Source organism: Lutjanus erythropterus, chromosome 2 (assembly GCF_056507025.1).
Source record: "Lutjanus erythropterus isolate fLutEry1 chromosome 2, fLutEry1.hap2, whole genome shotgun sequence".
NCBI classification, from domain to species: Eukaryota; Metazoa; Chordata; class Actinopteri; order Lutjaniformes; family Lutjanidae; genus Lutjanus; species Lutjanus erythropterus.
Window position 1 is genome coordinate 45,736,036 of NC_139318.1, and position 22,791 is coordinate 45,758,826.

General features: G+C 36.4%; 1 protein-coding gene across 1 annotated transcript in view; it reads right to left on the reverse strand.

Moving 5' to 3' along the window:
* Positions 1 to 469: 469 nt before the first annotated feature.
* LOC146332302 (butyrophilin-like protein 2) overlaps positions 470 to 22,791 on the reverse strand; it is a 43,642-nt gene continuing 21,320 nt past the window's right edge. The window contains exons 7-13 of the mRNA XM_084741279.1: positions 21,902 to 21,919; positions 19,470 to 19,544; positions 10,813 to 10,854; positions 7,803 to 8,078; positions 7,042 to 7,068; positions 4,623 to 4,898; positions 470 to 2,760 (exon numbers count right to left, since the gene is read on the reverse strand). Coding sequence (XP_084597405.1) covers positions 2,684 to 2,760; positions 4,623 to 4,898; positions 7,042 to 7,068; positions 7,803 to 8,078; positions 10,813 to 10,854; positions 19,470 to 19,544; positions 21,902 to 21,919 — 791 coding nt within the window. The 3' untranslated portion in view covers positions 470 to 2,683. The remainder of the gene's footprint in view (positions 2,761 to 4,622; positions 4,899 to 7,041; positions 7,069 to 7,802; positions 8,079 to 10,812; positions 10,855 to 19,469; positions 19,545 to 21,901; positions 21,920 to 22,791) is intronic.

Genomic DNA, 22,791 nt, shown 5'->3' on the forward strand with positions numbered 1-22,791 from the left:
TCATGTTATTCAGAGATCAAATAAGAGAATAAAAGCTGAAGCTGCTCTGAGGCTCAGAGGTTAAAGGTCAAACATGAACCACAACTCTCTGCTTCAAGTCCAGCTGGAGATATTTGTAACATCTCTCCACCATCACTGTCTAATAATGGAGCTAAATACTAAATATTAAATAGATGTAAAATCTTTCTGCATCATCAGGATCAAAATGATTTATGTGATTAATGTTCAGCTATAATTATCATTCATGCAGCTGTTAGTGTGATAAACTGTTTGTTAGAAGTTTTGTTGTAAAGTTGATTTATCTTCTATGTTGTTTCATTCAAAGTGTTTCTGATCCTCTAGAAATCTTTATTTAAAAAACAACTGTTACAAAACAGGGATCGTCTGAAAATCCAGCCAATAAAGTAAAATCATTTTTATTTCTTTTATCAAAGTTTGAACACAGAAACATAAAAACACAGTGACAATGAAAAGTTTTAAATGTTTTATTCAAGCTTATAAAAGTATAAAAATGATTCAGCGCTGCCTGAAATGACAAGATACAAGAATATAATCAGTTAACAACATAAACACACATGAAGCTTTAATATCACAGGAAACAAGAGGAAACACTCAGTGTCCAGATTATTAGGTTCACTGAACATTAAACCTTCATGAAGGGAGGATTCACTGGTTTAGTTTTAACTCAGTTTACCTTAAGAAATAAACAAGACAGGCGTTTCCCAAATAATCTGAAAATATAAACACACAATTAAAAATCAAGTCACATTATATTTGACTTCAGCTGCAGAATAATGACATTATTCTCCAGTGTAACAGCTGTCTTTGGTTCAGTGAAGTCTGATGTTTTTGTATTTATTCAATCATCCACTGATCATCTTCAATGATCATTTAATACGTCACAATGTGAACTTCAAAACATTCAACGTGTCTGAAATACAGATAAAACTGAGTTTATGTTTTTCTCTGGAGGTAAACAAATCAACAACAGGCTTCAAATCTGCACTTCAGATGTACTTTGATTGAAAAAGTCCCTCATTATGAAAACTTTGGCCTCTGGATTGATGACAAATTAACTTTTAAAACACAAAGACAATTTAAGACACAAACTAAGGATGTAACTTCCTGTACAGTAACAGGTCCTGTTTTTTTTTTTTTCTAGTAAAAATGAAAGTAGTTCAAACATAAAACCGCTCACAACAAGGTCTGTGGATTATCTTTAAAAAACAAACAAAAACAAAAAAACAGGTCATTTCTTCCATTTCTGGAAAGATTCGCTGTTCTTTCTTTTTTTTTTTAAATGCACTTTTCTGCCTGTTTGAGCCGAGTGTCATTTAGTCCCACTGTACTGCAGATTCTGATGCCTCCGCCTGCAACAGTTTCATACAACTGTGACTTTTTGTGTTTCCTACACCTGATTGAAACCATTGATTCGTTATAAATCCTATTTGCAAGTGTCCCAGGAGTTTGAGAATTATGGCTCTACTGACTGATGAGTATACACTTGATGAGAAAAGATTGCAAGGAAAGAGTTATTACCTTTATTACCTAATAGTATCCAACATAGTTATTCAAAAATATATCAAAGTCAAATATAAAAAAAGCTTTAAAATTGACCAAGTTATTGGCATAAGTGTGTTTTTAGAGGCAGGTCTGTCAGGCGGCCATCTTGCGGCCATCTCGAAAGCGTTGGTCTCCAAAATTTAATCAGTTCATGTACCTGTTATAAAGTCTTAGCACACAAGATTTGGTGCAAATCTGTCCACCCGTTCAAAAGTTATCGCGCAAACAAAAATCTGTGACGGCCGGACGGATTTATGGACTCACGTACGGCCGGAGAACAGTAAACTGCCTCTGGACCGGCACCTTCGGCGGGCAGAGGCATAATAAAAGCAAAAATATGTTTAGTCAATAACTTTTCTCTTAAAGTTGAACAAGAGTTGAATCAGAATTCAAGACAAACTATTGATTGAATAGTCATTGAACAGAATGATTGATTAATAATCAGTTCTGTCAGCATTAAAGGCCACTTGTTCTCTTCTGTTGTCACCTTGTTAACTCCAATCTGTGTGATAAAATCAAAGTACCTGAACAGAACCGACCTCATCACCACACTGAATATTTACATGGATGTTGGACCATTCTGCTAAATCACTCATTATATTCAATCATGACGTCCTCATGTCTTTTTTTCTTTGATTTATTGTGTCCTGAATTTTTCCTTGGACACTATTTGCACATGTTTTGATTTATTAAACACTGAGTGCTGTGAGATAATGGTAATGACTCTATATTTTTATATATTTATTGTTAGTTAGCTCAGTATTTCAGGGGGCAGCTGTGCTGTTGTCTTACTGTCCATGATGTTGACAGGTGATCTCATTCTGAGGACAGTATATGAAGACACTTGGTTAAGTTGAGGGACAGATTGTTGTCGTGGTGACGGGACAGTTTCCATATGAAAGCAGGATGAGCTTCATGCATATTAATCACTGAAACAACCTTCATTTTCAGCATCACAACTGTCTGCCTCAACACAACCAGAATCCAAACCTCAACCTGAAACTAAGTTTAACTTTAACCTTAAAACCAGGTTTAACACTTAAACTGACTGAAATAAGTGAAGAGCAGAAAAAATCCAGCAGAGTTTAAAACTCAGATTGACTTTTAAAAGATTTAACTTCTACACTCCACTTGTATCATTGTTCCTGTTCAGCTCGATTAGTTCCTCTTGATTTCCTTTTCTCTCCGTCTGTGAATCTGCAGGAAAGAAAACAGTTTTATTCAAGAAAATCCCAAAATGACTTGATCCTAATGAGAAAATAAAACATCTGTCAAGACTCTAAACATGAGAAACATAAAGAATGTGTTTATTTATCATGAATATGTTAATGAAATAAATTATTTAAAACAGAAACAGAGAAGATAAAGTTAGTGTCAGAGTGAGAATGTAAGTGCAGATGATAAACAGCAGATTGGAGCTCACAGTCCACACAAAGAACAACTAAAGGTGTTGATGTTCCTGCAGATTCAAACCCCACTGGGATGAATCTCAGCAGGAACAGTGATGTCAGCTTGGATCTTATGTCCAGTTTCCTCCTGCTTGTCTTCACAGCTCAGAGGTTGGTTTTGGTTTTGCTCACAGTAGTGAGGAGGGTGATGTTGTAGCATGGTCCTGTTTCTGAGACGTGCTGCTCATCAGTATGAAGACTGTTTGAATCACTGTCCTGCCACCTCCACTTCAGCCTGTTTACATGTGACTGTTGTTAAACTGCTGCTGTGTCTGACATCTGCAAATGTGTGTGACAATCTGTCTACAGCCGAGGTTCTCTACACACTGAGCCCAGGACACCATGGACTCTGGATTACGTCTTAGAAACACGTCTTTACTTTATCACAGTTTCAGGAATTTATCAATCTGTCATCAATACAGTCCATCTGTCTGTCCATCCTTTCATCTTAACATGCAGCTCAGATAACTTTGATTCACTGAGCTGGAAAACTACAAATCTGATGGACTTTACATGAGTATTTACATTTAACCCTACTTTATACTTCTTCTGGTATTTTTGTTTTTACTTTTTACTCTCCTACATTTATCAGACATATATAGTAACTAATTACTTTGATATTACAACAAAACATGAGTAACTCTGATACTTGTGTACTTTTACTCAAGTGGACTTTTACTTGTACTTCTTTTTTTTACACATTTACATATCTAATGAATATTTAGAGATTCTTCTTCAACATTATATAATTATTCTTTTTTAACCATCAAGTGGAATCTTTATCTTATTTTGGAAACTGTTTAAGAGTTTGATCATTTATTTTGTTGTGAAACAACAGTTTTGGTCATTATTTCTGAATTTGAATTCTTCCTTCATCATAAAATTCAAATAAATTCTCTCATCAGTTTCTGTTGGTTTAACAGTCAGAATTACTACAATTATAAAAAGATAATTAATGTTGGAAACTTGAAGCTTCGACTGAATGAGAACTGAGACACAGAAGTTTTTAATCTGTTCATTTCAAAACTGCATTTAAAGTAAATGATGAAGTTGATAAAAGTAAAGAGTTTTCTACTGACTTTCCACATTGAGAACATGTGTTTGTTTGTGTGTCTCCTGTTTGTGTCTCAGTCTCACAGTCGGCCTGTGACAGTGTCTTTATGTTGTTTCTTATGTGATTCATGTGGAACTTTGCTGCTGCACTTTCTCATTGGGATCAATAAAGTTCTCTATCTAATCTATACAACTACAGATAATCAAACCTTCAGAGAGCCTCGCTGGATTTTGGTGGAACATGTGGAACAATAATTCTTCACTTTCACAACATTTTTTCTTTTCGCTTGTGGAACAGAAATGTCTCTGATTCTAATGACTTCAGTCTCTAAATCGTCCTCGTCTTCATGTTTTCATTAAAGCACCGATGATTAATTGATTAGTTGTCAACTATTAAAGTAATCAATAAAGTACTTTGATAAGAGTTTCCAAAATATTGTTAGTGGCAGCATGAACCTTTTTTCTTTGTTAATGAAAAAAAGAGGAACATAGAGAAACAGAAAATAACATGTAGGATGAGAACTAGACAAAAATTTTGATGACTAGAAAGAATCTCACCAGGGATGAACACGAAGATCTCAGCATCAATCTGATGGCCGATTTCCTCCTGTTTGATGACACAGCGATATTTTCCTGTCTTGGTCACAAAAGTATGGAGGATGATGTCGTAGATGCCTCCTCTCTCTGTGACCTGTAGTTCTTTAGCAGGAAGGATGTTTCCAGAACTGTCCTGCCACACTAGTTTAGGTTTCGGAGAAGCTCCTTGAACGTCACACTGCAGCAACATCCCGTCTTTTGTTTTAAATTTCATGACAGTCAGCTTTGAAGCTTCACCTGTGAACATAATAGAAACTTTAACTTATAAAGAACATTTACATGATTAGACACATAATACTTGGATTTTTTGTTCATCCTTCATCTGCTTTTAAATGAGGATTAAAAAAACAGGAATAAAAGTGATGATTCTTGCATCAATATAATTTTGTTCTTGTTGTTTTGGAACCTTTTTGTTCATTTTTATTTATTTTTTGGTTCAGTGTGTTTGTGACAGTTTTGTTTTTGCTGACATTAAACATTGCTACTATTTATTGTTTCATGTGTGTCACTTCACTGTTTTTTTTATCTTAATATTTGGTTTATATTGCATTTATTAGTTTTATTGATACAGTGTGATTTTAAACTGATGTCTTTTTTATTCTTCTTGTTTTTGTGTGACTCCAGGAAGACTAGCGACACTTTGTGGAAACTGAGGATCTAAACAAAAAATAGAGGAACAGAAAGAATTTAACACAACAATTTTTGTTGTCTTGAAATGATTTCACATAAAATTTGTTGTCTGACATGTCAACAATAATTTCTATTATATAAAACTAATATAACAAGGTATTATAAAATCTGAATCATAAACTCATAAAAGCTCCTGAACCTCTTGTGTCACAAAACATATGATCAACTTATATAAACATCATAACAGCAACACAGTGTGACTATATTACTTTAGAGTGACAGAGAAAACTGTTCAGATCTTAGAAAACATATTTCAAATAATATTTTAAGATTATTTTCTAACAGAACAAATTATTCTAAACTCACAACGTCCATCTCAAGCAGTGGAAAGAAGCTTTGTATTTTTAACTATGTAGATTAGATTTTTTTTAAACTATAATTGAACACATTTTATACATGAAAATCTCAACACTTTTATTAAAATGATTTTGTATTGTTTGCATTTTAACTTTTGAGTCTTTTTTTGATCTTCATATAATCCTTTTCAGGTTTCTGTCCATCCTCACACACTTTTATATTTCCTACATGTCTTTTCTTTTTCTGTTTGTCCATATGAAACAAACAAACAACTAAATAAACATTCATATCAATATTTGTATATCTGTAATACAGTGGTATTAATTCTAAGTTTAAACTGTCCAGTAAAAACTCCAGTTCAAATCCTTTATGTGCCTCCATGGTATCAGATTATTTCCAGGAACTATCTCTGTATATATTTAGAGTTAAAGTCTGCTCCTAGTTTTTACTTTCACTTCAGTTTCTAGTTCAGTTCAATAAAATGATAAAATCCTGACTGACTAAAATCTTCTCTCCATGTCTGAGTGTTGTTTGGGCTCCTCTGATTGGTCGACTCTGCTGTTGCTGTGCTTTCTGTCTCCAGGGCTGCAGACCTGTTGGGAGGTTCATCAGCAGCATGGACACACCTGGACACCTCTGTGTCGTGTCTTTGCTTTCCTTTTCTTTGTTTTTACAGCAAAACATCCAGCGGCACATTTTCACTCATCCACTCCCGACACTACTGACTTTCCACATTGAGAACATGTGTTTGTTTGTGTGTCTCCTGTTTGTGTCTCAGTCTCACAGTCGGCCTGTGACAGTGTCTTTATGTTGTTTCTTATGTGATTCATGTGGAACTTTGCTGCTGCACTTTCTCATTGGGATTAATAAAGTTCTCTATCTAATCTATACAACTACAGATAATCAAACCTTCAGAGAGCCTCGCTGGATTTTGGTGGAACATGTGGAACAATAATTCTTCACTTTCACAACATTTTTTCTTTTCACTTGTGGAACAGAAATGTCTCTGATTCTAATGACTTCAGTCTCTAAATCGTCCTCGTCTTCATGTTTTCATTAAAGCTGTGATGATTAATCGATCGAACTATAAAATCAATCTTTAACTACACTGATGACTAATTAATTGGTTTGAGCCATTTCTTTTTTTGAGAAAAAAGGTCAAAGTTTTCTGATTTCAGCTTCTTAAATATAAATATTTTCTGGTTTCTTCTCTCCTCTCTCACAGTAAACAGAATATTTTTGGGTTCAGGACAAAACAAGATATTAGAGGACGTCGTCTTGGACTTTAGGAAACACTGATCAACATTTTTCACCATTTTCTGACATTTTATAGACTGAACAATGAATTGATCAAGAAAATAATCAACAACAATAAGACGAGGAATAATCTCACCTTGGCTTAGCTCTGCACCTGTGAACACTGAGTAAACAGACAAAAAGTGACACATCAGTTATAAAGAACAATGATAAAATAAATTTAATATTTTAATGTTTCTGTTCATTTTCTTCTCTGCCTGTAAATGAGGATTAAAGTGTGTTTAAGAGAAACATGAGGAACAGAAAGAAACAGAAAATAACATGAGGGATAAGTAAAACAATCTTTTCTATAAAACTAAATTATTAAAATGTTCAGGTTTTAAAAGTGTGTGCAGTCATTGTGTTATCAGGTTTTAACTGAGTCTCAGTGATAAACTCATATTAGACACATATGATCAGTCTCATGCTGCCAGAACAGAAAACTGATCATATCATTTGTTAAAAATTAATTTATAAATATTTAAATATTTAGTGAATATTCAGATTTTACCAGAAACTCAATAGATTAATGTTGTGTTTTTAACTGATGAGTGAAACAAATCTGTCAGTTACTTTAATATTTTATCAACATTTGTTTGGTGGTTGGTGATAATTTTGGTCTCTTGATCAGATTGAACAGAAACATTAATGTGGTTTATTTAATCCTGTGAATTTGACTGTTGATGATGAACCAGTGTCACATTTTTATAAATTAAATTTTTCACTCATTTTGAAACATTTTCGACATGACGTGTCTTCATCAGTTTTCTTTGAGCTGATTCACTTTGTGTTCAGTCTGAACACATTAAATGTTTTCAAATTATTTAAAGATTAAATCACAAATATGAAGAATCTCACCAGGGATTTTCACAGAGATCTCTTCAGAAACCTGATGGTTGATTCCCTCCTGTTTGACGACACAGCGATATTTTCCTGTCTCCTTCACAGTAGTTTCGAGGATCATGTAGTAGCGGCCTCCTCTCTCTGTGATCTGTGGTTCTTCAGCAGGAAGGATTTTTCCAGAACTGTCCTGCCACTCGACTTTAGGTTTTGGAAAAGCACCAAAAACAACACACAGCAGCAGGATCCTGTCATCTGTTTTAAATGTCATGACAGTCAGCTCTGAAGTTTCACCTGTGAACATAATAGAAACTGTAACTTATAAAGAACATTTACATGATTAGACACATAATACCTGGATTTTTTGTTCATCCTTCATCTGCTTGTAAATCAGGATTAAAAAAACAGGAATAAAAGTGATGATTCTTGCATAGATGTAATTTTGTTCTTGTTGTTTTGGAACCTTTTTGTTCATTTGTATTTATTTTTTGGTTCAGTGTGTTTGTGACAGTTTTGTTTGTCCTTTTTGTTTGATTAATTAACTGTCACCTGTGAACACAGAGAACAAACAGGGACATTTTACATGTTATATTGTGATGATTTTCCTTCATCACATCTCTTGTATGTGGATTACAGCATGTTTAAGAGAAAAACAGGAACAGAGAGAAACAGAAAAGTACATGTCTCAGTCACATGTTGTAATGTGACTGAGGTTTGGACAAATCTTCTAAATATGGAGGAACAAACATTGTCTTTAAAATAAATCATGAAATGTTTTGCTTGTTGTAATAAATAATGTGGCATAAAATATGAAACACAGAGTCTTCAGTGGTGTGTAACTCCTTGTATTAAAAGCTTGTGAGAGATTTCATCAGAGTGTACTTTATTTTTACAACAAATAAAGTGATTATTATAAATTTATTTTAAATACTTGCTTTTCTACGGAGCCCCTAAAGTGTCATGGAGAAAAATATATATATATCGAGCGCACGAGATACTAAATCGAGCACACGTTTAAGCTAAATCGTGCGCACGAGATACTAAAACGTGTGCTCGAGATACTATATCGAGCGCACGAGATACTAAAACCTGCGCTCGAGATATTAAAACGTTCGCTCGAGATACAATTATTTCCCAGCTTTGACTTGTCCATGCATACGGCTCTCGGTAGTGACCACTTTAGATGTTCACAGTAACACACAACACACAACTCAGCTAATTAACTTTTATTTTCACCTCGAAATGTCATATAATGACATTCTTGTTGCTCTTGCCAGGAGACATAGGATAATCATCAGCAGGAGAACTTTGCTGCGCATACTGAGGAACAATAGGCTCAGCCGACGGAAGGACTATGCAGATTTAGGCCGTGTTATTGACTTCATCCAGGAACAATTACAGGGTCCGGGGAAGATGCATGTGTTACGGGTAACGGGCTGCGGCACCCATGAACAGTTATATGTGTGTGTCCTGTAATGCAGGGAACAATGATGAGGCAGGGAGATGCGACTGGACTCAACTGGATCCTCTGTTGCTATGAGGAAACCAGCAGAGCAACGGTCCTGGCCACAGACCAGTGCAAACAACGGTCTCACACTGCCACCCACTGAAACAAAGCCGCCACTGCAGTTATCTACTTTGACCCAAATTCAGGTTACTTTCTCACAACATGAACATAGCATTTCCCAAACAAAACAAATAATACACAACAACAAAATGAATAACATTCATTAAGTGGGCATCATGGATATCGATGGATGTTTACAAAGTGCCAAGAAAATGGCCTAAAAGTTAAAAAAGAAGAAGTAAGAGTCATATTGGCCGTCTCGTGCGCACGATTTAGCTTAAACGTGTGCTCGATTTAGTATCTCGTGCGCACAATATAGTTTTTTTTTTCTTCATGACACTTTAGGGGCTCCGTACTTTTCTAACTGAAACTTTGTTTAAATATTCTTTTATTACTTTGCTCTGTTTCATCTACAGCATTTTGTAACTCAGTTTTGAAAATGAATGAATGTCAATAAAATTATTATTAATGAAATAAAACGGCACCTCAACATTTAACATTATATACTTACATATTTAACACATGTCAAAGAATCATTAAAGATAAAATACACACTGATCAATATACTGCATTGATTTTAGTGCAGGTAACTCATGTTTTAGGTGGAACTAAGGCTGAGCAATATATTAATATTATACTGATATTATGATTTGAGATATCTTTATATCTTGATGTGTCAGAAGTTTTGTCTTTTCCTGGTTTTAAAGGCTGAATTACAGTTAACAGATTTAATTGTCTAAACTTACCAGACTGTTCAAGCTCTTCTATTATCTGTGTTAAACCTTTATATCCACATTACTGATGATTATTGATCAAAAATCTCACTGTGTTAATATTTCATGAAAACACCAATAATCATCCTGATAATATCAATGAAGGTATTTGTTCAAATATATTGTGTTATTTGTTTTTGTCTGTATCACTCAGCCCTAATACATCATATTCTATATGATCATCATGTTTGCAGTATCTGAGAATTTATGGTATGTTATTTTAGAGAAATGTGTATATCAAGATATATATTATATATCACTGAATAGTCTAAAAATATATAGATATTATTGATAACCCATATTACTCATCCAGACGTGTCACACACTTGTTGAAAATGCAATAAAATACAATTTCTAGTCACCGTTGTTACATTTTAAAAACCTTCTTGTCTGTTTCATTTAAATTCACAGAAAGTAAAAACATGTTTCTTTATTGTAAAAGTCTCTGGTTTGTAAGTGATGTGTAATCAGTCCAACACACAGAAGAATGATCCCAGTCAGTTCAGCACAGTGATTCAGACACATTTAATTATCTTCAGTTTGAATTAAGATTGAAGTTTTTCTGACTGACATCAGACCTGTGGAGCCAATTCACACACTCACAATGAGGGATTAGTGATTGTAACACTCAGTTCTATTAATGAATCTATGAGAGGCAGGAAGTGACACAACAACAATCAGGACTCACCTCCAATGTTTTCCTCCCATCTGTCTTTTGTGAAACTACAATCTGAAAGGAAAAACAACATAATCACATCAGATATCAGCAATTTCTCAAACTGGGAAAAACTGAAACATGTGACTGTTTATTAGACTGATTTAAAAGACGTCTCAGATTTGACAAACTATCTGAAGTTGGCGGCACATTTACACATGAGACTGGTTTGTGATTTGATTTGTATTCAATTACTCTCTGACTACATTAAACTCGGCACACTGAACACTAAGTCGATATAACTTTGTTTTTAAAGGATGCTTCATAAGTACCAATCATCATTGATAAAATTAAGACATTTTCTAGTCCTTCAGAGAGATTTTTTCCTCAGAGGAAGAATTTTGTGAACCAAAGTAGAGGACATATCCTGACTTACATCTGCAGCTTTACCTTTAGATGTAAACACACAGACTTCCTTTGACAACATGCCTTTTTTGTGTGGGAAAACAAATTACATGATATTAGAAAATCAGCACTAATGAATTCCTAATAAAATGGTGGCCTGAACTTCCTTGATCTTCCCACCTTTAACAAGACTCTCAAGATAAATTGGATTAAATGATTTCTTAGAAACCTGAACTCAACTTTAAATTTTATTCCTAATTACCTGAAGGCTGGACTACGAAGGAAGCTCAACACCACCAGGCTTTCTTTGCATGAGCAGCTCGACAAAACCTAAAACCCCAGTCAGAGATAACGGGTATCACGACGGTGGTTATTAACTTGCTTTTGTCTTCAGACTCTGTGTGCGCTCACATAAAAAGAGGCGTTTCTTGCATCATTTGACTCTTCTTCCGCAAAAAGTGGAGCGATCAAGAGCCACCTACTTCAGTCAAAATAATCAGGTTGTTATGTTTAGGACTTATGATATATGAGCGAATGGCAGTGGCAGTGTGACCGAGAAACATCGCGAGACTCAGACCACAGAGGTGAGATCCAACATGGCGACGCCCAGCTGCTAAGACGCACAACAGCAGCAAAATAAAACAAAGTTCATTTTAAGACATAAAACTACACCCCGGATCAGACCGCATCCAGAGCTCATTCACCACTAACAACTCGGAACAAATGAACCCAACAGTGGAGGACATAACGGACTTGGAAGCTTTTATTGACCACTACTACCACCGTCAAAACAACATGGACGTTCTGGACGCTCTGAACCCCCTCAAAAGAAAAAAGGACTCTTCTACAGATACTGATGATCTTCAAAACACTGAAATCGAGGTTAGTCTTTTGGCCAGCATTAACCAAAAACTCAATCAGCTCGTTCCGTTACACGAAGAAAGTTAATGAAGCCTGGAATTCACTCACAGCATCATTATATCTCTTCAAAAAACAAACCAGGACCTACAGACCTCCGTAAAAACACTCACTGATCAGATGCACACTGTCGCAGAAGAGAACAAATTGATGAAAGAAACAATTCTGGACTTACAGACCTGTTCCATGCATGATAACCTCATCTTCTCAGACAAAATATTTAGGAATTAACATTTTCTCCAGGCTGTCAGAGTTATTCAACCTCAACTACACCCCCCCATTGCTCAAAAAATAGAAGATGAGTTCAAATGCTGGACCAAGCTCCCACTCACTCTTATAGGATGAACAGCTACAGTCAAAATGAAAACCTTACCTCAGATTAAGTACCTGTTTTCTATGATTCCCACCACTGTCACTGATAAATGGTTTAAAACACTAGACTCATTAAAAACTCAATTTTATTGGAACAACAAAAAACACCCAGAACCTCACTTTCAACATGACAAAATAGAAAACCACAAGGTGGCTTAGAGGCACCAAACTTTCTCCACTACTTCCTGTCAAATCAACTACAAATTTAAATAAATTAATGGACAAACAAGCACAATTACAATAATCCATGGCTAGAGATAGAACAAAATCAATGCAGAACAACCTCAATTGCAGGCCTTCCCTTCCTACTGCAGTCAATCAAGAAAATTAAGTATTATCAGAATATTACAATTCACACAAGTCTGGCAGCCTGGTGGAAAGCCAACAAAATCACTAAATCATCACTTGTACCATGTAGATACACCCCAATTTGGCATAACCCAGACTTCCAAGTGCACAACACCCCTGTTTTCTTTCCATCATGGCAACAAAAAGGAATCACTCATCTACATCACCTGTTTCAATACAACCAGTTCATATCTTTCAATACTTTAATCCAGGAGTACGGGATTGGGAGAGATCAGTTCCTCCACTACCAACAATTAAAATCCATAATCAAGTCAAAAATGGATAGAACTAACAACCTGCTACAACCATCTAAACTAAACAAGGACATTATGGAAATCACAAATTAAAAAAAAAATCACATCAAAACTTTATAGACTTCCATCTCAGACACTTCCATAAGTCTCCCAATCACAAAATGGGAAAATGACTTGTCTGTCTCTCCCAACCCTGACTTCTGGATACAAATCAATAAAAACAATTGCAACTTATACAATATAAAACCACAGAACCCACGTCACTCAGAGTAAAACGTTTAAAACGGGATTGGCAGACACAGACACCTGCTCACACTGCACACTGGGGAGCACAGATGATTATGTGCATGACACTTGGGTCTGTCAACCAGTTCACTCCTTTTGGACAGCAGTCTCTGAGAATCTCTCCATCATCTTGGGCCGCAGAGTCCCATTGTCCTCATCACTTTGTCTGCTGGGAAATACTGCACAAGGAACTCCCCCAACCAAATACTACAACCCACTGCTCATTTCTCTGTCACCAAGAAAATAATCTTCCAAAACTGGAAATCCAAAAAATACATTCACATCAACCACTGGTGCAACTCTCTTACAGAAAACATCTCAATAGAAAGAATAACTGCTCATAAAAACAATGATTTATCAGCCTATAATGAAACCTGGGATATATTCTGCACCTATCTCAACTTTAATAATACGATCAATAAACCAAAGCCACGTACATCACAACAGGACCCCGCGATCATAATCATTTCTTTCCATACAGACATAAACATTAATTGATTAATTAATTATTCATCCAGTGTTGTGCCTGAACGCGTTCAATGAACGAAAGTTCATGAACTCGTTCATATTTTGGGCGAACGTGAACTGAATGTACAGTATTTCTACCTGATGAACGTTACTGTGAACGCGTTCACTCTGATGTCTGTGAACGGCACGCTCTCTCAATTTAACTTCATTCAATAGGGTGCCAGATTTCCATAGAGCCTTCCAGGTGAAAACCCGGCTAAAACACACCGTAAACAGGCCTTAATATGTAACGGAAAAAACACCCAATCTGGCAACACCAGCCACCACAGTGTCGCACCGCCGCATGCGTCATCAAAACACAAAGCAGCATGGAGGCGACAACAACAGCAACATGTACTAGCAGCACTACTACTCAGACTCTTCGTATGGTCACTGAAAACAGTTTTATGAGGTCGGTGAGGATTCCACTGGGAAAAATCTTACTTTCTTGTGCAAACTTTGCCCGCCGGGTTTCAAAAAGCAACTCTGCACATCAGTTACATCAACAGCAAACCTGAAATGGCACATTGAACTCAAACACCTCAATCCTCGACCCAAATCCCATTAACTGCATACAGTAGCGGCGCAGTTGTCATCTCCCAGCCGCAGCTGGACAACCTGGTTTTGCAGTATATTGTCGGAGACCTGCAGCTTTTGAGTAAGGTGGAAAGCCCAGCTTTCATAAACTTAATTAAGGGGTTGCAGCCATCCATGTAAACCCTGGTTGGATAAGGATTCAAAATTGGATACGAAGATGATATCTGATGCATAGTTTCTGTGTTAAAACTGATAAAATAATTGCTGTATGTGGTTCTATATGGGCTATAGCAATAATTTTGAAAAAAAAAAGAATAGCTCGCAGCAAAATATTGAAAAAAAAAGAACTATGAACTAGTTCATTTTAAAATTTGTGAACTGAACTTTGAACTAGTTCATGTAGAAAGTGAACTTTCTCAACACTGTATTCATCTGTCCATATCCTTCTGAATTTACAGTCTCTATTATGAATAAGGGGGGCAGCCCTTATTATTGCTGATATAACTGTTGCTATGGTCATGTCCCTTTTTTTGTTTGTTTCTAATCTTTTTAAATTTTATTTTATTTTATTGTCACCCCCTCGTTCATTCCCTTCCCTCCTAAATTATCACTTACCAACCTCCTCTCTAAACTCTCTTTCTAGCATCTGCCCCCTTATACCTCCAAGTTATCACCAATCATCATTATCTTTACTTCTCAATGTATACATTGTGTTTCTCCTCTCTCTCTGCCCCTCCTTCCTTTTTTTCTTCTCCTCCCTGATTTATTCCTATATTACATCTTTTCCCTAATAATGTATTCATAAGACTGTTAATTATTATTATTATTTCTGTATATGTTGTCACATAGTTACCCATTTATATATCTGTAAAAAAATCCCTTATTTTATTTATTTATTTGTTTATTTATCGTCTTCCCTCATCTTCCTTTCTTTTCTTTACTTAACCCTCAAATACACACAATGAAACAACACACACACGAACACACACACACAAATCAACGACCAAATAATAATATCTCTATAAAAATAATAATAAAAACAAAAAGAAATAAATAGTGATGCATTCAATTTTCTTGGCTGATTCTGATTTCCAATTTTTTTTAAGGGCTGACCTGCCGATTCTGATTTTCAGTCTTTCTAAGAACTATAATCGACAGCATTTACAAACATTTTGAATTGGATGTTCAAAATAAAACACTGACTGTTAAATAACTTACATATTCTCTCCAAAAGTGGTTGAGATGACAGCCAGGCCTTATTATATCATTATATTAATATTATTAATATAATATAATAGTACTAGAAGGAATGCGATCTTGCGAGATTTCGTGGGATGTAATTTCACGTGATCTCCTGTGGAAGCAGATGTAAACAAACCGGAAAAGGACGCGGTGCAACAGTTTGCTGCAGTAAAACTTTGCTGAATTAGTTAAACGAGTCGATGAGAAAATGTTTGAGGAGACACATCAACACAGGTTGTTTATTCTTCAGCCAGAATAGGAGGTGAGATTTTAACTGTCAGTCTGTGAACAGCAGTCTGCTGCTGGCTAACATTAGCATGAAGAGCTAGAAGCTGCTGTTTGGTGACACCGTCAGCTGCTCTGTCTCGTTGTAGACTGTCAGTCTTCTCTTTATCCTGTTCTTGGAGTCTGTCGCTGACACTGACTTCCTGTCTTCCTGTCTGAGTGTCTGAGTGTGTGCTGCTGTGATCAGCGCTGTGGTGGGTGTGACATTACAGTTAATGTGTGCTGCAGGCCTGACGTGACCATCATGCACAGCAATGATGGGCACAGAATCCGATATGTGGCGCTGACCGGCCGGTCACCAGTCAGGGTTCTGGTCTCTAACTGGTCGATTGGTGCATCTCTAATAAATAACTAAAAATTAAAATAAAGATGTCAAAAAAAAAAAGAGAGAGAGAAAGGAGAGGGGAAAAAAGTGCTGAATAATATGGGCAGACCCCCAACTGAGGGTCTGGTTGTTGCCCACTAACCAGCCTCACCATTCTCTCCTATTATATTCTAATTCCAGATCTCTTGGGTTTGGGGGTCTCGGCCCGCCTCTGTTACATCACTGCCACAACAGGGCCTCAGGTCTACTCTCTGATGGTTGGGTCTAGCATCTGCCCCCCACCCCCACCTCATGAACACATCAGATCTCAATGCTTAAAAAAACATGCTGCATATCTATACTGATATGGACTGTGTAATGTGTTAGGAACAGAAGGATGCCACACTGTTTGATGGAAATGAAAATTATCAACCTACAGAGGGCTGAATTCAAAGACACCCTGAAAATCAAAGTGAAAAAAATGATGCAGCGGGCTAGTCTGTTTTGCTTAAATTTGATTGCAGCAACTCAAAATTTTACTCAGTAGTTTGTATGGCCCCCGCGTGCTTGTATGCATGCCTGACAATGTCGGGGCATGCTCCTAATGAGATTACATATGGTGTCCTGGGTTATCTCCTCCCAGATCTGGACCAGGGCCTCACTGAGCTCCTGGACAGTGTAAGGTGCAACCTGGTGGCGTCGGATGGACAGAAACATAATGTCCCAGAGGTGTTCTATTGAATTTAGGTCAGGCAAGCTTGGGGGCCAGTGAATGCTATCAATTCCTTCATCCTCCAGGAACTGCCTGCATACTCTCACCACATGAGGCCGAGCATTGTCGTGCACCAGGAGGAACCCAGGACCCACTGCACCAGCGTAGGGTCTGACAATGGGTTCAAGGATTTCATCCCAATACCGATACCAAATGGCAGTCAGGGTCCCGTTGTCTAGCCTGTAGAGGTCTGTGCGTCCCTCCATGGATATGCCTCCCCAGACCATCACTGACCCACCACCAAACCGGTCATGCTGAACAATGTTACAGGCAGCATAATGTTCTCCACGGCTTCTCCAGACCCTTTCACGTCTGTCACATGTGCTCAGGGTGAACCTGCTCTCATCTCTGAAAAGCACAGGGTGCCAGTAGCAGGCCTGCCAATTCTGGTGTTCTATGGCAAATGCCAATCGAGCTCCACAGTGCCGGGCAGTGAGCACAGGACCCACTAGAGGACATCGGGCCCTCAGGCCACCCTCATGAAGTCTGTTTCTGATTGTTTGGTCAGAGACATTCACACCAGTGGCCTGCTGGAGGTCATTCTGTAGGGCTCTGGCAGTGCTCATCCTGTTCCTCCTTGCACAAAGGAGTAGACACCGGTCCTGTTGATGCGTTAAGGACCATCTACGGCCCTGTCCAGCTCTCCTACAGTATCTGCCTGTCTCCTGGAATCTCCTCCATGCTCTTGAGACTGTGCTTGGAGACACAGCAAACCTTCTGGCAATGGCACGCATTGATGTGCCATCCTGGAGGAGTTGGACTGCCTGTGCAACCTCTGCAGGGTCCAAGTATCACTTCATGCTACCAGTAGTGACACTGACCCTAGTCAAATGCAAAACTAGTGAAAAACAGTCAGAAAAGATGAGGAGGGAAAAAATGTCAGACCAAAGCAGCTGAAACTCATTAACAACCCCCTCTGCTACTTAACTGACAAGATCCATATTCCAGAAGTTTAACTGACTTGATTCTATACTCTGATTAAAAAGTGTTCCTTTAATTTTTTTGAGCAGTGTATATTAAGGTAACTCAGGTAATCTCATTAGGTGAGTTCAAGATGAACTGCATCTCGCCTGGAGACTAAACGAGATCAGGCGGTCGCAGCAGGAGGTGGAGACAAAAAATTGCAGTCAAGTCGGACAGTTTCCAGCAGATTTAAGAGAAAATACAGGAAGAGACACTGACATCACATCAGCACTTTGAAACTGTTCTTCTGATAAGTCACATATAAAAAAAACTTCAAAATGCCACAAGATATCTGCTTGTTGACAGATTAAAACTTCATCGCACAACTTCAGAATAATATATCCAGCGTTAAATATTACAGTTAGTAAAGTAGTATTATATACAACGTGGTGTTTGTTGTCAAAATGAAGAGCCAATCAGAGCCTGTCAGCTCATCAATCAGGTGACAGCCAGGCGCTTGTAGTCAGCGGAGAGTGACTGCGGCGCCTGGTTCTACGAACTGCAGCCGCCTCGATCTCGTGAGCTTACCGTTGCCCACGTGTGCGTGACATCAGAGCAAGTCGGGATCAAGTCGGGTACAAATCTAACCAGCATGCATTGTGCGGCGATCACTGCTGATCGATTCTGTGCAGGCCTGGATCATCTTGAATTGTCTTCTTTGTATTCCATATGTATGCATATGTATTTTTTTAAATTACTTAATTAATTAATTAATTTGATGATTCCCCCTTTTTTGACTACTATTATTATCCCCCCCTTTTTTCATTAGATTTTTTTTCTCTCTCCTACTTTATTTATTTATTTATTATTATTATTATTAGTAGTGGTAGTACTATAAATTATTTATACTTTATTCTCCCGGTGGGTGTGGTTTTCACAGTATCGCTCCGTGACATGATGGCAACGGGAGCAGTTGAGGACAAGTCAAACAGTCAAACAGTCAAACAGTCAAACAGCTTGTTGAACAACTAAACACAGTCAGTATTTCTCTTACCAGTAAAATTTGACTTGACTGTGGAGAAAAGCCTTCAAACTAATCAACAACGTCTGTCCTTCAACCAACAACTGAACAAAATATTAAAATGATTAAACAATTTTGTGTTTTGTGTTGATGTTGTCTTCGCATTTTAGCTCTTGAAGAGACGATACTGTCATATAAATACAAATACAAAAAAATATACAATACAATAATACAATAAAAATATAAAAAAAATATTTACTATAAAATAATACAAATAAAAAATACAAATACATGTTGGGTTTGAGAAGGTGATCGTGACTCACACGTACTGTGGTTGGACCCCGACACTTCTAATTCACAAAGTTATATTTCAGAAAATCCCAAATGATTTCATCATAATCTGGTTGTAAATATGAACAGAATGATTAATGAGAAAATAAAACATCTGTCAAGACTCTAAACATGAGAAACATAAAGAATGTGTTGTGTTGTCTGTTCATCATGAATATGTTGATAAAATAAATTATTCAAACTTACCTTTCTTACAGCATATGCACAGTATCACAGCTAGAAGAAGACCAAGAACAAGAACAACCACACCAACAGTCCATCCTATGGGGAACCCAGAAACAGAGAAGATAAAGTTGGTGTCAGAGTGAGAATGTAAGTGCAGATGATAAACAGCAGATTGGAGCTCACAGTCCACACAAAGAACAACTAAAGGTGTTGATGTTCCTGCAGATTCAAACCCCACTGGGATGAATCTCAGCAGGAACAGTGATGTCAGCTTGGATCTTATGTCCAGTTTCCTCCTGCTTGTCTTCACAGCTCAGAGGTTGGTTTTGGTTTTGCTCACAGTAGTGAGGAGGGTGATGTTGTAGCATGGTCCTGTTTCTGAGACGTGCTGCTCATCAGTATGAAGACTGTTTGAATCACTGTCCTGCCACCTCCACTTCAGCCTGTTTACATGTGACTGTTGTTAAACTGCTGCTGTGTCTGACATCTGCAAATGTGTGTGACAATCTGTCTACAGCCGAGGTTCTCTACACACTGAGCCCAGGACACCATGGACTCTGGATTACGTCTTAGAAACACGTCTTTACTTTATCACAGTTTCAGGAATTTCTCAATCTGTCATCAATACAGTCCATCTGTCTGTCCATCCTTTCATCTTAACATGCAGCTCAGATAACTTTGATTCACTGAGCTGGAAAACTACAAATCTGATGGACACTACATGAGTATTTACATTTAACCCTACTTTATACTTCTTCTGGTATTTTTGTTTTTACTTTTTACTCTCCTACATTTATCAGACATATATAGTAACTAAATACTTTGATATTACAACAAAACATGAGTAACTCTGATACTTGTGTACTTTTACTCAAGTGGACTTTTACTTGTACTTCTTTTTTACACATTTACATATCTAATGAATATTTAGAGATTCTTCTTCAACATTATATAATTATTCTTTTTTAACCATCAAGTGGAATCTTTATCTTATTTTGGAATCTGTTTAAGAGTTTGATCATTTATTTTGTTGTGAAACAACAGTTTTGGTCATTATTTCTGAATCTGAATTCATCCTTCATCATAAAATTCAAATAAATTCTCTCATCAGTTTCTGTTGGTTTAACAGTCAGAATTACTACAATTATAAAAAGATAATTAATGTTGGAAACTTGAAGCTTCGACTGAATGAGAACTGAGACACAGAAGTTTTTAATCTGTTCATTTCAAAACTGCATTTAAAGTAAATGATGAAGTTGATAAAAGTAAAGAGTTTTCTACTGACTTTCCACATTGAGAACATGTGTTTGTTTGTGTGTCTCCTGTTTGTGTCTCAGTCTCACAGTCGGCCTGTGACAGTGTCTTTATGTTGTTTCTTATGTGATTCATGTGGAACTTTGCTGCTGCACTTTCTCATTGGGATCAATAAAGTTCTCTATCTAATCTATACAACTACAGATAATCAAACCTTCAGAGAGCCTCGCTGGATTTTGGTGGAACATGTGGAACAATAATTCTTCACTTTCACAACATTTTTTCTTTTCACTTGTGGAACAGAAATGTCTCTGATTCTAATGACTTCAGTCTCTAAATCGTCCTCGTCTTCATGTTTTCATTAAAGCTGTGATGATTAATTGATTAGTTGTCAACTATTAATAAATTTATAAACCACTTTGACAACTAATTAATTGCTTTGAGTATTTTTTTTCTTGAGAAAAAAAGACAAAACTCTTGATGATTTCAGCTTCTTAAATGTAAATATTTTCTGTTTTCTTTCCTCTCTGACAGTAAACAGAATATTTTTAGGTTCTGGACAAAAGACATTTCAGGACGTCGTCTTGGACTTTATGAAACATTGATCGACATTTTTTCACCATTTTCTTACATTTTATGGACCAAACAACTAATTAAATAATCAAGAAAATAATCAACGGATCAATCAATAATAAAAAGAATATTATTGGCAGCTTCAGTTTTCATGTTGATCCTCAGGTTCAGCTCACAGCAGTCATTTATAAATCTGTTCCTGGGTTTGTTCATGTTACTCATTTAAGTTCATTAAATTCTCCAGTTCTTTCTGTTGTTTCCCTTCAGATCAGAGGTTCACAAAGTTTTGATGACTGACTGACAGTTTATGAAGCGAGTGTTTGATGGAGGGACACACAGGAAGACAGATTAGTGATTTGGTCTCATAATGATGTTTAACATTAAATCCTGCACTTTGTGAACCTCTGCTCTCATTCTTCCTCTGATCTCTGTAGATTCATGAAGTGGAGTCTCAGAGTCTCAGGATCAGAGTCAAGTTTTCACTCAGTTTCAAACATTTTCAACTTCTGCAGATTTCTTCATCATAATTTACTTTGTGTTCAGTCTAAAGACATTAAGATTTTTGGAAACAATACATATATATTAAAATGACTCGAATACAAGTATAAAATAAGTAATAATCTCACCTTTGCTTGGCTCTGGACCTGTGAACACAGAGTAAACAGACAGAAAGTGACACATCAGTTATAAAGAACAATTACAGGATAATAAATGTAATATTGTGATGTTTTTGTTCATTTCTTCTCTGCTTGTAAATGAGGATTAAAGTGTGTTTAAGAGGAACATGAGGAACAGAAAGAAACAGAAAATAACATGTAGGATAATAAGTCAACAATAATTTTTATTGATCTAAAATAATATCAAACTGAGTTATAAAATAAACAGTTTTTGTATTATTTCAATGTAAGAGAAAACACTTTTCAGACCTCAGATAATAATGTTTAAGATCATTTTGTAACAGAACTAATTCTGCAAAAAGTTGAGGGACGTTCAGACTTTTTTTGTGTTTTTCTGTGTTGAGAGAAGTTGAGAGTTTTTATTTGTGAGGTTGTTGCTTCATTTCCTGGAGAAGAAAGTTGATTTCAGCCTGTTTACACTCAGTAAAGATAAATAGACTTTAAACTCATTAATAAAAGGATATAAAGAATATTTAGAGATTCTTGAACACAGTCACATATTTGACAACAAACATTCAGACTAAGATACAGTTTCAGAGTTCTCCAAATACATTTATAAATAATATAACATTATATAATTATTCTGTTTTAGCCAACAAACAGAATCTATATTTTATTTTTGGAAACTATTTAAGAGCTTGATCTTTTATTTTGTTGTGAAACAACAGTTTTGGTCATTATTTCTGAATTTGAATTCATCCTTCATCATAAAATTCAAATAAATTCTCTCATCAGTTTCTGTTGGTTTAACAGTCAGAATTACTACAATTATAAAAAGATAATTAATGTTGGAAACTTGAAGCTTCGACTGAATGAGAACTGAGACACAGAAGTTTTTA